We start from the raw sequence: 17,715 nt of genomic DNA on the forward strand, positions 1-17,715 counted from the left end.
CACAAACTTAACATCATTTGAAAGTTTAGTTGAATTTCTTCTAAACTCATTTTTTTAAACATCTTTATTGGAGTACAATATTGCTTTACAGTGGTGTTAGTTTCTGTTTTGTAACAAAGTGAATCAGCTGTACGTATACATATATCCCCATATTTCCTCCCTCTTGTGTCTCCCTCCCACCCTCCCTATCCCACCCCTCTAGGTGGTCACAAAGCACCCAGCTGATCTCCCTGTGCTATGGGGCTGCTTCCCACTAGCTATCTATTTTACATTTGGTAGTGTATATATGTCCATGCCACTCTCTCACTTCGTCCCAGCTTACCCTTCCCCCTCCCCATGTTCTCAAGTCCATTCTCTATGTCTGTGTCTTTATTCCTGTCCTGCCCCTAGGTTCTTAGAACCTTTTTTTCTTTTTTAGATTCCATATGTATGTGTTAGCATATGGTATTTGTTTTTCTCTGACTTACTTCACTCTGTATGACCTCACTACAACTAACTCAATTTCGTTTCTTTTTATGGCAGAGTAATATTCCCTTGTATATATGTGCCATATCTTCTTTATCCATTCATCTGTCAATGGACACTTAGGTTGCTTCCATGTCCTGGCTATTGTAAATAGAGCTGCAGTGAACATTGTGGTACATGACTCTTTTTGAATTATGGTTTTCTCAGGGTATATGCCCAGTAGTGGGATTGCTGGGTCGTAGGGTAGTTCTGTTTTTAGTTTTTTAAGGAACCTCCATACTGTTGTCCATAGTGGCTGCATCAATTTACATTCCCACCAACAGTGCAAGAGGGTTCCCTTTTCTCCACACCCTCTCCAGCATTTACAGTTTGTAGCTTTTTTAAAAAAAATATGGAATGCTTCACGAATTTGCGTGTCATCCTTGCACATGGGCCATGCTAATCTTCTCTGTATCGTTCCAATTTTAGTATATGTGCTGCCGAAGCAAGCACGTTTGTAGATTTTTTGATGATGGCCATTCTGACCTTAAGCTCTTAATTTTTATTTTTTGTTTCAGCCCATTGTTTGCTATCCTCAAGAGGGGCTGAAACACAATATTAAGATTAAAAGCTTAATGTTTAAAATTTACAAAACTAAATGGGTTTAGAAGAAATTCGATTAAACTTTCAAGTGATGTTTTGCCAGTCTGTAGCATTTATACTTCTGCAACAGTGTTCTGGAGTATCCAAGCACACTATATTAAAGCTTGAAATTGCACTAAGACTTTTGGGACACCTTCTATTTCATTACCGGCTTGTTAATTACTGGACTACCATGTTGGCTGGAATTATGAAAATATCCTTTCATACAAGTATTTAACGAAGAGGAAAATCATCACAAAATCAGAAGCACCATTATAGTTAACAAGAAATGCAGGGCTTCCCTGGTGGTGCAGTGGTTGAGAGTCCGCCTGCTGATGCAGGGGACACGGGTTCGTGCCCCGGTCCGGGAAGATCCCACATGCCGCGGAGCGGCTGGGCCCGTGAGCCATGGCCTCTGAGCCTGCGCGTCCGGAGCCTGTGCTCCGCGGCGGGAGAGGCCATGGCAGGGAGGGGCCCGCGTACCGTAAAAAAAAAAAAAAAAAAAAAAAAAAAAGAAATGCAGCACGGACCCAATAGAAGTAAATAACCTACTTTCTCTGTTTATGATCCCAAACATGCTAATATGCTAATAAGTACTGCCTGCAAAGAATTTGGATGACAAGTGTTATTCAGCAGCTTTTTGGTTTAAACTGATTGCCAATAATGACTAGCAGCTTCAGTGATATAGTAGAGAGGAGGAACCCTTCAAAACCTAACGATGCTACAACAGTCTGTCCCTAAGTTTGGCTTTATGAGTTGTTAGGAGTCGCATGTTTTAATGGTAATACTGCACCGATTCTAAAGGAATATGCAGCAGTATGGGACAGTGAGGCAAGAAAAACAGGAAAAACGTAAAAGTTATATAGTTAGTGTCTTTAAAGTCTAAAAATTTAAACTATTTATTAATTAAAAAACCTCACATAGTTCACAGCTATCAGCCTACATAGTAAGCAGATATCTGTGCGTGGATTGGGAGCTTTTAGCTTTGGAGTGGTTTTTGTAACTCTGTTTACATTAAAAAGGACAGAGGAGTGTGTTACACTGACGAGGTCCCGTTCTTTCCTATGAGCATAATCTTCACTTGTCCATGAGTCTCTTGAATTCAATGTCTTTCTTTAAGGTGAAAACACTAACTTTGCTGGTTTCTGAGCAGGAGAGGTGCTATTTCTCCAGTCCTTGTTACGAGGGGTTTATGATGTTACAACCCCTCACTTCTCCCTTAAGAGAGGATGGCATTGGAGCGCTGAATACCAATGAAATTATCAGCGCTGAAAGACCTTCTCATAGCAGCTCTACACAAGTCTTTGTATTTGTCTTCACACAATCTGGAAATGGCCTAGGAAAGTCAATCAGGTAGAACATAGGTACAATTAGGGGAAAAAAAAAATGTTCGGACCTTAAAAAAACAAAAAAAGCATCATTGATAAGCCACACATCTACATTCGTTTAGACAGTTCATAGTTACTGCTACTTTGGATAGCTGATATCTACACTAACTGACAATTCCCTAAGGGAATTCCTTTAAGGGCTATGATTAGATTGCTGGGGCAAGGGGTCACTTGCCCTAATAACTTAGTTACTTAAAAATTGGGTTCCTAATGATAGGCTCCTAATAGCAATATCATCTGTTACCTACACACTTGATCCTTAAACGTAATGGACATACACTTGGGCAAAATCAGTGTTTACTCAGCTATTCAACTTCTATTCTTCTTTTTTTTTTTTTTTTTTTGCGGTAGCGGGCCTCTCACCGCTGCAGCCCTTCCCGCTGCGGAGCACAGGCTCCGGACGCGCAGGCTCAGCGGCCATGGCTCACGCGCCCAGCCGCTCTGCGGCACATGGGACCCTCCCGGACTGGGGCACGAACCCGTGTCCCCTGCATCAGCAGGCGGACTCCCAACCACTGTGCCACCAGGGAAGCCCTCTATTCAATTTTCATTAGTTATTACATACTCTAAGAAAATTTTAATGAGGTAGGTATGTGCTGAAGGTAGGAGAGGTCTAATGACTGAAGCGCCGAAAGGTGCTATTTCACTTGCACATAAATTATGGTAGAAAAACATCTTATTCTAAAGTACCACCAAGGTACCGCAGAAAGTATCAATTTTAAATGTGTTCATTTCAGTTGTGAATTTTGCTGTATACCCACCAAAAATCATAAGCCATAAATATTACTTTGCTCCATGTACATTACCATTTACATTAAAAACTCATGTACTTTCTACATCCAGTATCTGAACCCACATTATACCTTCCAAGTATAGGTCTCTCAGGTTAGCCACCGATACTTTGTCTAATAAACTCATGGGACTGAACTGTGATACACACACACACACACACACACACGAACTGCAAGCTGAGTAAAAAACAGTTAAGAGGGACTTCCCTGGTGGCGCAGTGGTTAAGAATCAGCCTGCCAATGTAGGGGACACGGGTTTGAGCCCTGGTCCGGGAAGATCCCACATGCTGCAGAGCAACTAAGCCTGTGCGCCACAACTACTGAGCCTGCGCTCTAGAGCCCGTGCTCTGCAACAAGGGCAGCCACTGCAATGAGAAGCCCGTGCACCGCAATGAAGAGTAGACCCTGCTCGCTGCAGCTAGAGAAAGCCCGTGTGCAGCAGAGAAGACCCAATGCAGCCATAAATAAATTTATTTATTAAAAAAATCAAGACAGTAGAAATAGTAGAAATAGTCCAAAACATCAATTATTTAAAAAAAAAAGACAGTTAAGAGTGGTAAGTAGATTATGTAGGTACATATGATTAGGGATACAATTTTAAGAAATTATTCATGTATGGTTATATGTAAGTGTAGAGGTTCAAATGGAAAACCATTAAGAACAGTTTAAATATGATTTAAAGTATTCTGAATTATGGTTACAGAAGAGACAATTTTTTTTTAATAATGTGAGATCCCTGTATAAACCATAAAAGACAGGAAATATGATGCCAATGGGTTAATAAGCTCTTCAAACTGTTAACAGCTTTCCATTTTCCTAATCACTGCTTAACATAATTTAGCTACAGATGTGGCTTCAGTGGCTGACAAAAAACCCCAGTTAGTGATTTCACAGCCTTACCTCTAAGTTCTGTGCTCTTTCTTTGCTAAGAGGAGTGAATAGAAAATTCAGGTTGTTGTCATCTGCTAAGGAGCGAAGGTCAAAGTAGTATTTGGCATACACGCTGGCGGGAACATTAATGTTAAACTGAAGGAGCTCCAGGAAGTGCCTCTCCATCTCGTTCCTGGGGGAGGAGAAGACAAAACCAATGCAGGACAATTTCAGTCAACTGGGCTGTCTTCAAAAATACCATTCTGAGCTACTAGGATGGCTCTAAATACTGTTTTGAAACAAATAATGGCTACCCAGCTGGATTAATACCCTAATGTTCAAACAAGGTACAGCTATTTGTGGTCCTTTCTGCGTCCCAGCACTTTGAGTTTGGGACAAGGGGGAAGAGGTTATGGCCCTCTTATGCACTCATGCTGCTGACTCAGGGGCTCATTCTTCAGAGTTCCATTAGTGCAGCTGTACGATTCATGCTCCACACTCACTCACAAGGCCCCGCTATAGTGATCAGATGAAAGGAATGATGTATGCTGTTTATTAGCTCTGAAGAACTTGCAGACATTTTCACCGGGCTGATGACAGGAAGGGGCTTATTGAAGTAGAGACGAGCCAACAAAAGGAGTGGGCACATCACCACGGCAACAAATGGATCCATCGGGAGCCACTGCTATTATCTCTGAGGGGGGAGAACTCTTGAGGCAACAAGGATTCATCTCAAGTAAATAAATAAATAAGCTACATTCGATGGGAAAGGGAATCCCCTCCCCCTCCCCCTGGCCCCCCGCCCCCCACTCTGTGCATGGGGCTGTGTCAAAGGGCATAACGCAAGTTTCTGTTCACCTTAACGTTACTAGGGTGAGTTGTTGTCATCATGACAGGACAGGATGCACTTTTTAAGCTTAGGAAGGTGGTAAGATTATGTCTCAGCTAGACTAAACCCACTTTACGATATGACCTCTGATAGAGCAGTTGTTTTCCCCCGGTGTTAGGAGAGCAGCCCAGGATGTTCAGACCTACCGCCCCCTGCCAGGTGCCGGGACAGACTGCACACGCCCACAGGGGGTGAATTCAGTGAAGTGGGAAAGTAGAATGGTGGGAGCAGGCTTCTGCTATATGACCATATCCAGTCATTTGCTTGCCAAATTTAAAAAAAATATAAAATTAGTGTAAATCTTACCACTTTTCACAGCAATCACTTTAGAGAGTTGATTATATAAAAATGATAAACACCCAAACAAACATGCGAGTGGCTTATTTTACAATACATTTGGTTTCTTGGTTTTAAAGTGTTAATATTTTATCCATTGGATAATCAACAAATGCTCCATGTTCTCCTGTATGGAGAGCAGAGTATGAGCAGAAATGAGGTTTCTCATTTGTTGAACTTTAAACCTAACTGAACCTACTTCCAAAATTAATTTCCTGTTCATACGGCCAGAAGTCTATAGAAATGTAAATCAGATAATGTTCTGATAATCAGCTAATCAGGACTTAATTTACTACAGAATAAATGCACTTCACTATCCCTTTTATATTTTCTCCACTAATACATTTTAATTGTGTGGAAATACAGTACTTCATAGGATTAACATGTCTATTAATAGAGCTTTAATCACTGAAGAAAAGCATTATGCCTACAGAATATGCATCTTCTGTGTTTTCTGTTGTTTTTTAAATGGCTAGATGGCTGACGAGTGTACCATTTACAGGCGCAGCAAATTTTCTGAACAGCAGCTGCTCAGTTTAACTTACTCTTTTGAAGGGAAATATATATTTAACAAGACACATAGATGTTAGAAAGTTTTAAGGAAAAGCTGAAAGACAGCAATTTTTCAATTCAGACCCAAAATGAGATCATTACAAATAGTAGTCAACAGCAGAGGGATGAAGCAAATGTGTATTAAACACTTTGTTGTAATGCTTTCCAACTTCCAGAGATCATCAACAAAAGCAGCCTATTATAAACATAACTCCTGGTGATTCTCTGTTCTACACAGAAAAGCGTTGTTTAGAATTAGTTTCTTCATAGCTGGACACTGCCACCAGTGCTCCTGCACTCACATCTATGAACACCCACACATTTCCCTGCATGTTCTCTGATGTTGTACCTGGAACCAGAGCCCCAGTCAGCTCAGTTACAGATTCTGAGAAAATTTCAGCTGCCATCGTGGCAGGGATGGTGTTCACGAGTACAGATTTTCCTTTCTTCAAGGGACCAGTTTAAAGACTGAGGATAGTGTTAGTCAACGTCACTTTAGTTTCTGCAACTTCCAAAAGTACTTCTGTTCATTTCAAATTCATTATCTGCTGTTACACTGTTTGCTAAGATTGCTACCAGAAACATCACCATGACCACCTGGTTTACATTATCACCGAACTGGACATTTTCACCAAAAGCCACTCTGACAGCTACTGACAGTCACTGGTCCCATCGCTTAGTCACAACTTTCCTCGCTTCAGCTGTAAATATGCACTTTGGTAATTCTGAATTATCTAGAGTAAGGGGCAATGGTAACAAAAACAAACTCTTGCCCCTGCCTGCCATCTTGATCGGCCTCTGCTGTCCAATATAATCAAGAGGTGTCCTTTCACATTTTCCTGAATGCCACCCACAAAGACATTTTCACTGTCAAGCGGGCACTTCGAGAGTCTGCTGGAATTACCTCTCTGGCTCATCCTGCTTCCCACCCTTGGGGCCCTTCACCAGAGCCAGATTGGAAGCCTGGTGTTTCATGCCAATGTGAGCGTGCCATCTGTGAGGAGAACCTGCCTAGTTAACTCAAGGCCCCACAAAGTGCTGCTGTGTTTGTTTGCTGAGTGCCCTGGGTGAGGCCCCAGTGATGCTTCCCGGACTACCTGAGAGGCAGGCGTTTCCTAACTCAGCAGACTTTAGGGGAGGAGAGAGGAACACAGGGATCTGAAAACCTTTACATGTGGCTACCTGTACATCATAGTTTCTGTAACAACAGAACCTCAGATAAAAAGGAGAAAAAGACCAGCAAAAGCAAATACACAATGTGTGACTCAGGTTGAAATTATAACCTGTCAGTAGTCTAGAGGCCCTAAGACCTTAACAGTGGCCACTTGCTTCAAAGACCAGGCATGTGCCCCTTAAAAATGGACCGGACCTGGGCTTCCCTGGTGGCGCGGTGGTTGAGAGTCCGCCTGCCGATGCAGGGGACACGGGTTCGTGCCCCGGTCTGGGAAGATCCCACATGCCGTGGAGCGGCTGGGCCCATAAGCCATGGCCGCTGAGCCTGCGCGTCCGGAGCCTGTGCTCCGCAACAGGAGAGGCCCGCGTACCACAAAAAAAAAAAAAAAAAAAAAAAAAAAATGGACCGGACCTGGTAGACAGCTTTAAGAAAGCTGTGAAGTTACTTACTGTACCATGTTGTTCTGGTAGTGAGCTTGTAAAATGTTTGGCAAAAACCACCAGAAAAATAATTTCAATTTATCAAGCAGAATATTACAACAATAACACATCAAGACCTACCAATTAATGAGGGGAAATACAAATTGTTATACTACAGCTAGATAGAAAGAAGTCTGTAATTTTAGGTCTATTTCAGCTCTCTGCACAATGTAACATTATGTAAACTTTATGGGAGCAAATGAGGTATTGGAAAACGGTTAGAAAGTTCACCATAACCTTACAAACTCACATGTCCTCAACTGTAATGTCCTTGAGGATCTGGCAGTAGTCCACATTCCATACAGCCTGATCGTCCCAAACCTTGGAGGCAAGAAGAATGGCTCCCAAAACAATTCTTTTCCAGTTAGTGGGGCAAATGTCGATCTCAGCATAAGTTAAAAGCCTTTCTAAGTAAACCTGCAAAAGTAGAGTACTGATCTTTGATTTTAGTTCAGTTTAAGTGCTGTGATAAGAACTGTTAGGAATGACAGATTTCAACTCTTTTTGACATGCCTTTTATTCCTAGGTTCTACAAAGACTTTGCTCAGCCAAGCCAAGGCCAGAGGCCAGGTCACAGTTGTAAGTCAGATATTTCTGTTAGTCTGATATTTCTACGCTGCCCGTGTGAATTTCCAACCCAATTTTGGTCACAGGAATGAAAGGACATCTCAGCAAAGGGCATTCTAAAGACACGCACTGTATTATCACCTACCCACTTGTAAAGGGCAGCACATACAGCCCAGTGTCGATTTCAACTGTTCAGTAAATGCTTGAGTGCCTACCACGTGCAATGTACCTACCAGACTGGTGGTGGTTGCATGGCGATTTTACATAATGCTTGAGTGTGTAAAATTCTGGTAAGACTGAGCACATCTTTATCTTCTCTTCGGAGTAACCAATCCTTTTGTGGCATGAACTTGAAGATAAAAACTGGTGGTCAAGAGAGCCTCCCAGTGGCTGCTGTGTGGCACAGCAGGACAGGCAGTACAAAGGGGCTTTACAACTGTCAAGTATTCCCATATTTTAGTGCCTTTTTAAGGAACACACATGCATACAAAGGGTAGTCCTTTTCATATCCCCTATTTTTCACATCTCCATTATCATTTCATTATTCATTTCTGTCTTACATAATCTGCAGCTTAGTCATTCTTTTGGTTTTAAGGTGGGAAGAGATGCCTGTGTCTGTAGCCCTGGGGCTCCTCTAAACCTGCCAGTTTGTGAGGTGATTTCATGGTTTCTTTTACATGTATCAAATGTCTATCCTACAAAGAACTGGATGGAGTTAACAGCTGAGTAAAGATTATAGAGGTAAGCTGTGATTTGTTGTTACCTCTGCAGAAGAGTATATATGCCATTTGACAAAAAGAAAAATGTCCAGTTTTAAAGAGTATGTTTACTCTCTGAAGGGTTATCAGATCGACAGCTCAGATTCGCCAATGCCCTCCAAATTCTACTGTGTTTTCAAACATGGGTATTGAGATTATATGTTCTTAGTGAAATTCTGCTCCCATTCCCCAGAGAACTCAGCACTCTCTAGTACCCTAAGAACGACTCTCCCCACAAGGTTCAACTCTCTACTTTATGGGACTAATCAGAGGTGCTGAAATAACACTGGCAATCTCTCAACTTCCTCTCACCTTTATACTGGCAAACTTGGTACACGTGCCCATATTCATTTATCCCACTTGCCCTCCTGTCTCGGAGGAAGCGAGATCTCTTTCTTTTCACTGAAGCTAACGCTTCTATGAATGAAGCTGATCCCATCTCACTTCTGCAGAACACTGTTCACACAGTTAGTCTCTTTTTGAACAACTTCTCCCTCTCTGTCAGAGGCTTCCTCCAGTGTGAATGCTTACACGTCCCCAGCCTGTCCCCCACTGCCCCCAGACGGCGTCCTCATCTCCCGTCCTCTCCTTAACCCACTTCGGTCAGCCTCCTGCCGCTACCACTCTACAGGGGCTACTCTTGCCATGGTCGCCGGTGCCTTCACACAAACAACCCAGAGCTCTTCATCCCAGAGCTCCACCTCCCAGGCCTTCCCTCATACTGAAAGAGCACTGCCACACGCCCAGTCGCTGGGACCAAAAACCTGCACTTGAGTTATCCTGCTCCAATCTGTTAGAATTTCTTGTTATCTCTACCTTCACTGGTACCCTGACCACTTTTCTGTCTGTCACTTCTGACTTGTATCGCTGCCACTGCCTAACTTCTCTGCCTCCACTCTGCCTCCCAACAGAGTACAGTCTGTTCTCCCCAAAGCAGCCAGGAGAGCCTCTTAAATTAAGAGTACTTGATGCGGCTGCTCCAGATCTGCCAGAGGTTTCCCATCAAACAAATACCTTCTTCCCGTGGCCTGCAAGTTACGAGGCCCTGTGAGGTACGGCATTGTCCTTCTGTGACCTCATCACCTATGTTCTTTCCCTCATTCCCCACTCTGATCACAGTGGCTACCTTGCTTTTCCTTGAACACACAGCATGTTCCTGTCTCAGAGCCTTGCCCTCATCCCCTCTGCCCGTAATGCCAGCGTTCCTGATCTTCCTCAGTTCAGCCAGGTGCTGGGTTCAAACATCACGTCTTCAGAGAGGCTCTTCCTGATCTTTCTAGGAAGCCCCTCTAATCGCTTTATCCCTTTACCTTGCTTTCTCTTCATGGTTTTTACCACTACTTGAAATAGTCATCTTTTAAAAAATACTCATTGGGGCTTCCCTGGTGGCGCAGTGGTTGAGAGTCCGCCTGCCGATGCAGGGGACGCGGGTTTGTGCCCCGGTCTGGGAGGATTCCACATGCCGCGGAGCGGCTGGGCGCGTGAGCCATGGCTGCTGAGCCTGTGCGTCCGGAGCCTGTGCTCCGCAACGGGAGAGGCCACAACAGTGAGAGGCCCGCGTACCGCAAAAAATAAATAAATAAATAAACAAAAATAAAAAATACTCATTAAAAAAAAATTATAGTTTGCTATACACCTGAAACTAACACAACACTGTAAATCAATTGTACTCCAATTAAAAAAAAATTATGTCTTCCACACTTGCTCCATAAAGGCAAGAACTTTATTTATCCAACCTATTCTCTCCTCCACCCCCTACATGTAGAAAAGTGACACAGAGTAGGTATTCGGTGGGTATTTATGACACGAGCAACTTCTTGGTAGCATTTAGCATTTGGACCACATTCTCCTTCTTGAACCTCTCCTGGTGTCTCTTATGATTTTCTGCTGGGTTTCCTACCACTGTAGCCACTCCTCTGGGGATTTGTCCCTTAAGTGCTGATAGTCCCTACAGATCTATCTTCTATCCACTTTTTTTTTTTTTTTTTTTTTTTTGCGGTACGCGGGCCTCTCACTGTTGTGGCCTCTCCCGTTGCGGAGCACAGGCTCCGGATGCGCAGGCTCAGCGGCCATGGCTCACGCGCCCAGCCGCTCCGTGGCATTTGGGATCTTCCCGGACCGGGGCACGAACCCGCGTCCCCTGCATTGGCAGGCGGACTCTCAACCACTGCGCCACCAGGGAAGCCCACCCACTTTTAATTTTACATACTTTCTCTGCATTTGAACAGCTACACTTAATTCCCTCCCTCTAGCTCAGATTCATGCTCCAATCCCATATATTCAAATGATTACTAGACACTGCCATTCTGCTGTCAAGCAGGTACATCAAGCTTAACTTGGCTACAAAGAAATGCCCCTCTTCCAACCCAAATGTTCTCCTTCCTGCATTTCCTAGCTCTCCATATGCAAGCACAATTCCTGCCTCTCTCAAGCATGTGCTAAGCACTCCAAGTGGCCTGTAGTTCCAAGAAAAGGCCTGTGTCTGATCCAGTACCCACTGAGGGGTCTCTTTTCAAAAGGACAAGCCTCCTCTCCTAACTTCTGCCTTGATAGGAGCAGGCAGTGAGTGGCCTAAGTATTCCTTCCCTGCAGACCATGCAGCTGACTTTCCCCCTACAGGTTTGCTACAGGGAGGAGTAAAACAATCCCAACTACCTCTCACTTGAATATGATTTATTATTCAAATGATAAAAGCTTACCATAGGAATTCAGAATGGATGACAAAAAGGTCCTTACACAGCTGTAGCTTAGCAAGCTAACTAGAGTAAAGCCTTTTGAAGTACTACTGGCACCCTAATCCTGGGCAACTTCACATGCAGGCAAAAAGAGGACATTAGGGATGGTTAACACCATTATCCAAGGAACAGAGAATTGAGGGCAGTAGTTCTCAATCAGGACACACATCAGAACTGCCTAGGCAGTACAGTCTGGGACTCAGCTTCAAACTACACGGAACCTGTTTCTGCCTGTGGACCAGATAGTTCAGTTATCACCCCACCCTACCACCACAGCATGCGTCGTCTGTGTGTGTGTGTGTGTGTGTGTGTGTGTGTGTGTGTGTGTGTGTGTGTGTGTGTGTGTGTGTGTGTGTGTGTGTGTGTGCGCACTGTGCGTGCATGTGTGTCCTGAGGTGTGGAAGGAGAAACCAGAAATCTCTCCTGCTGCCTTTAATAGCAATTGTTTTGTGATGAGAAAAGCAATGGCAACATTTTAAATCATAATGATTATTAAAGCTCAAATGTGTATACTTTACTTTCTTTTGATAGGTTTCTCTTAATAAAGTTCTAATGATCATTTCAGGAACCTACTTTCATTTGGGAAAAACAGGACCATACCATGTGTACAAGACAGAAATGTCTACAGGCGCTTTATGAAAGAAAAAATATCTTACCAAAGTTACTATTGCACATTCAGCAGTTAGTTGTGCGGCACTAAAAAGTGTACGAACAAATTTGTAAATGAATTTGTGTTCAGGATCATGCTTAAAGTATTCCTCTGGAAACTTTTCTCGCTGAAAGGAGAAAAAATGCAATATAAGTATCCATTGAAGAAAAATACTTAAAAGTACCCTTAAGATAGCAGTCTTCACACTTGGGCCCACGTGCCCCTTAAAAGAATTTTGATTGGGTGACATGTCTTGTAGTCTTTTAAATATAAACAATGGGATCCTAAAATACCACAGAGATCCAATACTCACCACCATTCATTAAAGAAGAATACAGGCACAACCTCAGAAAATTTATGTATTTCCACCTTCCTCCCCACAGAATTCTAACCAAATGTAAACTATTGGGTTGGCCAAAAAGTTCAATTGGTTTTAAGTAAAAATAAAAGACACAGTTTTCATTTTCACCAAGAATTTTATTGAACAATATATTCACTAACCAAGCAAACTTTTGGGCCAACCCAATATTTTTAGGCTCAAAAGTCTTGCTGATCACCATATGTCATACTTTTCTGTAATTAACTTTGAAAACACATTTCCAGTGTCCTGTAACCATAAGGCTCTAAGAATGTGCTGTCCTATACAGCAGTCACCAGCCACATGTGGCTACAGAGCACCCGAAGAAGTGAAGTTTAAAACTTTGTCATTTTAATTGGTTTAAAATTTAAACAGTTTTCTAATTTTCTTCTTAGAGGTCTTATCATATTAGGTTTTAAAAAAATATTTATATTGTTTGATGCTATGGAAAATCATCCTTTAAAAACATATTTTCTGTTACTTGGGTATGTTTACTTACCTGCTCACTATTCATACAAAGTGCAACTCGGTTCTTATCCATCAACCCCTTATACAACATGGTGTGGGGAAGAAGACTTAAAGGAAGATGAATTTGACTTCGAACTGGAGGAAGTAATTTTCTTCTAGTAATTAATTTCAAAGCAAATCAGCATGAAATAAACACAACTGTATAAGAGAAAAACACAACTTCAATAAAACTGACACTTACTGTGAGTGGATGTGATCTCTCATCAAAAATATCCAAGGATCTATCTGCATCTCTATAAAATAAGAATGTGCATTTAAAAAGTTAATTCAGGAGTTACTATCTTAGTAAAATATCTGCTAGGAGTAGAGAGAGGGGTAGAGGAAGCTTAACCTTCAACAAAGCAAACAGTTTTATAAATTCTTCTCCTGGATTCCACCCTTAGAAAGGTTTCCTGACCTATTTTACTCAGCACATCAAGCTCTGTGAAATCTTTTCTACAACAACCAGCCAGAGTTGCCTTTATAAGCACTGACCCTCCCTAACAGGCAATGCTAGTAAGCCAATATATTTTCACTCCTCTAACCTCACATTGGAATATGCAAGAACATTTTATAAAGCAGTGGTGGTGGGCAATAAATTCTTCTAACTTCAGTGAATGTAAATATGAGAGTCATGTTTTTTTCCCGTTTTTTTCTCTTTAGTCCTTTATTTTTATTTATTTATTTATTTATTTTTTGTTTTGTTTTCTGTGGTACGTGGGCCTCTCACTGCTGTGGCCTCTCCCATTGCGGAGCACAGGCTCCGGACGCACAGGCTCAGCGGCCATGGCTTACGGGCCCAGCCACTCTGCGGCATGTGGGATCTTCCCGGACCGGGGCACGAACCCGTGTCCCCTGCATCGGCAGGCAGACTCCCAACCACTGCGCCACCAGGGAAGCCCCAGTCCTTTATATTCTTATTGTGTATTTCTTCCTGTCTCTTTTAAATAGTTTGAGTTAAAAATGTAATTGTCTTTTTATTTTAAAAGAAACCAGGCTTTTTATTTAAACTTTCACCACACTAATACATTGTGCTCATTTAAACAGTGGTTCTCTAAATGTGGTCTGCAGGCCTCTGGGATTCTCCCCATCCCCTCTTCAGGAGGCCCAAGAGGTCAAAACTGCTTTTATAAGAATACTAAGACACTACCTGCCTTTCACATTGTGTGACATTTGCTATGGATGTATAAAAGCAAAAGTGGGTAAAACTGCTGGTTTCTGAGCATGAATCAAGGCAGTGGTACCAAACTGAACTAGAAGTCATTCAATTATTCACTGCCACTTGCAGTTAAAACTCTGCTTTAAGAATATCCTTGATAAAAGAGTAAAAATTAATAGTGTTCTTAAACCTTGGTCTTTCTTTTTAATATTCTGAATAAGTGGAAAGCATGCGTTGAGCACTTTTACACACTGAAATATGGCTGTGTTAAGGAAAAGCACTTGTGACTTAGTGGTAAGTCATTTTTTTCATAGAACATCTTTATTTGAAACACTTTTTTCATCGAACACCATCGTTATTTGAATGTACAACTGACAGTCATTCTTTCAAGAATGAACAAAGTGAGCCTGTCACTTCAAGGAAAATAACTCTAAAGTTATTTGTGGCCAATGATAAAATTCAAGCCATCAAGCTAAAAATATCAGGATTTTTGGAAAACTTGTACCTTCTATTGTGAACTTGACAACTTCTCAATACTTAAAAGATTTTTCTGGTAAGATTGGTGGTGATACTAACAAAAGTGAGTTTTTGACATTGTCTAAAGAAATGTGAACCAATACTTTCCAAATGACCAATGTATAATATTATAAAGTTACGTACAGGTAAAAAGATCTACTCAGTATGCATGACAGATCAATGGGTATTAATTTAACACAGTATTTACTAAAAGTTCATTGATATGATTTAGAATTCCATTTTAACTAATTTAAGAAAGTAGCACATGCAGACTTTTGGTACAGTATCAAAGAATATACCAAATTATCTGAAGGCTTTAAAAATACACCTTTTCCCAACTATATATCTGCACGTGGCTGGATCTTCTTCATATTGTTTCTTCAAAACAAATGACTGAAGACAGAAAGATATGAGAATCAGCTGTCTTCTATTAAGGAGATACTTTTCTCTCAACATTTTTTGTTGTGGAAAATAGTTATTTTTCATTAAAAAAAAAATGACTTATGTTAAACACTGGGGTTCCCAATCGGGTGATTTTATCCCCCAGGGGACTTCTGGCCATGGCTGGAGACAATTTTGGTTGTCGTAATGTGGAGGGAAGAAGGTGCTACGGGTATCTAGTGAGTAGAGGCCAAGGGTGCTGCTATATATCCTATAACACACAGGACAACACCCCACAACAAAGCATTATCTAGCTCAAAATTTCCATAGTGCTAAGGAAAACCCTGTTTTAACATACAATGGATTTAATTTTTTTAATCCTCAATTTCAATTTCTAATACAGTAAATTATCAATATAACCCATATAAACAAATACTCTTTGGGATGCTCAGTAACTTAAGAATTAAGAGTCCTAAGATAAAAATAAATGATTCACTTCAATACTGTAATAAAAGCACTCTAATAATAAAAGCTTATGCCAGTAACATCTATAGTTATTACCTAACACTAAACTTGATACCTAGTAAATTAATTAGCTGGAATAATAAGATAGGTTTTAAAAGAGCTCACCTGTTCTTTATGTGGTAATATATTGCTAAGGTCACACTGTGGAGGGAAAAAAATACATTGTAATAACTGATTTTTATCATATCAGGCCTGAAGACATTTTTAAAAATGGGTTAGCAAGGAGGGAAGACCTTCCAGAGGCCCAGTGGCCCTGAAATCCTCTAATTCAGAACAGTACCACTTGGGTGCTTTCCCCCTTGTTTTAGGTTCTTTGGCTTTTAGCAAAATTAGGAGACCCAAAATGCTAGATATGCTGTTAGAAGGCATGTTTTGGTTATTATAATATATAAATTATTACATATTTCCCCTGTCATTTGTCCTTCTACTCACAAAACCTTCTGTCCTGTACAAGTTATATCTATCTAGACACATGCTTAAATTTAAGCCATATAGTGTTGTGTGTGTGTGTGTGTGTGTGTGTGTGTGTGTGTGTGTGTGTGTGTGTGTGTGTGTGTGTGTGTGTGTGTGTGGTCTGTTAGCCCCTGCATTTCAGTTGATTTAGTTTGCTATCCACCTACCCATCCGTTTTCCATTATTTCCCTAAAAGTAAATAATAAAAGTGCTCTATACCAAAATGACTTAAAATCACTTTTACATAATTATTAGAAAATTTACTAGCAAAATTTTATAGCCACAAAACTGATGATAGGTCTAGCTATCCTGAAATAAGCAGTGCTAATAATACAGCATAATACTACACAGTATACTATTAATGACAGGTATTTCCAAATTATTTTAAATAAAGTATTAATGAACAGATAGATACGAGTCCTTAGGTACTCTTTTTTAAGTTACTATATTCCTAAGTTATTCACAGATGTTGTATATTAGGCAACAAAGGGGTTCTCTGGTTAAGTTATATGCTCCCCTTTGTTCTCAGTGTCTAAAATGAAACTCAAAATAATTGAGGGAAGGCAAATCTGAATTTTATAATAGGTCTATAGAATCTTAGCACTTGTGTAAAGGCCTGTAACACTGTTAGCATCAAAGATGGATACTTCTATAGTGCTTCAAAGTTTCATCTTCAAATTGACTTTAAAATCACAGAATTAGAAGTTTTATGATGGAAAGGACCACTGAACCGTAGATGACATTTAATTAAACAACCCATTTTACAGATAAGGGAACCAAGGCTTAAAACTGACTTACCCAAGGTCCCACCAATTATCAGAAGCAGTTCTCTTTCTCCTGCCCTCTAACCAAATAGTGGCTCCCAAGCTCAGCTGCACACTGGGATCATCCGAGAAGCTTTAAAAACTGCCTGGCTTCTGCTTCAAGATGTTCTGATTTAACCGGCACTGGGTATGACTTGGGCATCAGGATTGTTTTTAAAGATCCCCAGATGACTGCAGTGTGCAGCAAAGTTTAGCAATGAATGAGTTAGGGTTAAGATCAGAGAATCACTCGGGATGCTTCTGTCCATAAAATCATGCTTCACATCATTCCCCATCCTGTCAAAAGGTGTGTGTGCGTGGGTGAGAGACAGACAGACAGGCAGACACTGTGTCTTGGAGGCGGGGGCAGGCGGGTGGACTTTGTGCATCCAGAAACATGTATCTTGAAAAGTTGCATAAGTGATTCTAATCAGGCTCACCTACCCCACTGAGAACAACTACCCCACTGAAAACTAACGCCATGATAAACATTTTCAAAATCATTCCTAAAAGTCAACTGGCCCTATTAATTTTCTCAGTAAACCTTTATTTCACCAATAATGAATGTGATGAATGATCATTTTTAAAACTTAATGAGAGCAAATTAAAATTTACTGTACTTCCAAAAATTAGACTAGGTTGGAAAAAAAAAAGGATGAAACCTACTTGTCTGAGCAAGGTTAATCTTTTTTTTTTTTTTTTAACTTTATTTAATTTTATTTATTTTTGGCCGCGTGGG

The 17,715-nt window shown here is 41.1% G+C and overlaps 1 protein-coding gene across 2 annotated transcripts in view; it reads right to left on the reverse strand.

Annotated features, from left to right (window-relative positions):
- Window positions 1-2,002: 2,002 nt before the first annotated feature.
- The window catches only part of CCNYL1 (cyclin Y like 1), a gene marked incomplete at its 5' end in the record, with an annotated part of 34,763 nt that continues 19,050 nt past the window's right edge, over window positions 2,003-17,715 (reverse strand). The window contains 6 exons of one of the 2 annotated variants that reach the window (XM_079710730.1): window positions 2,003-2,422; window positions 4,166-4,328; window positions 7,816-7,982; window positions 12,282-12,401; window positions 13,342-13,393; window positions 15,826-15,861. In XM_079710730.1, the coding sequence (XP_079566856.1) occupies window positions 2,306-2,422; window positions 4,166-4,328; window positions 7,816-7,982; window positions 12,282-12,401; window positions 13,342-13,393; window positions 15,826-15,861 (655 nt within the window). In that variant the 3' untranslated portion in view covers window positions 2,003-2,305. The remainder of the gene's footprint in view (window positions 2,423-4,165; window positions 4,329-7,815; window positions 7,983-12,281; window positions 12,402-13,341; window positions 13,394-15,825; window positions 15,862-17,715) is intronic. The other variant, XM_079710731.1, reaches the window with a different exon arrangement.

Source organism: Hyperoodon ampullatus (assembly GCF_949752795.1).
Source record: "Hyperoodon ampullatus genome assembly, chromosome: 8".
Lineage (NCBI taxonomy): Eukaryota > Metazoa > Chordata > Mammalia > Artiodactyla > Ziphiidae > Hyperoodon > Hyperoodon ampullatus.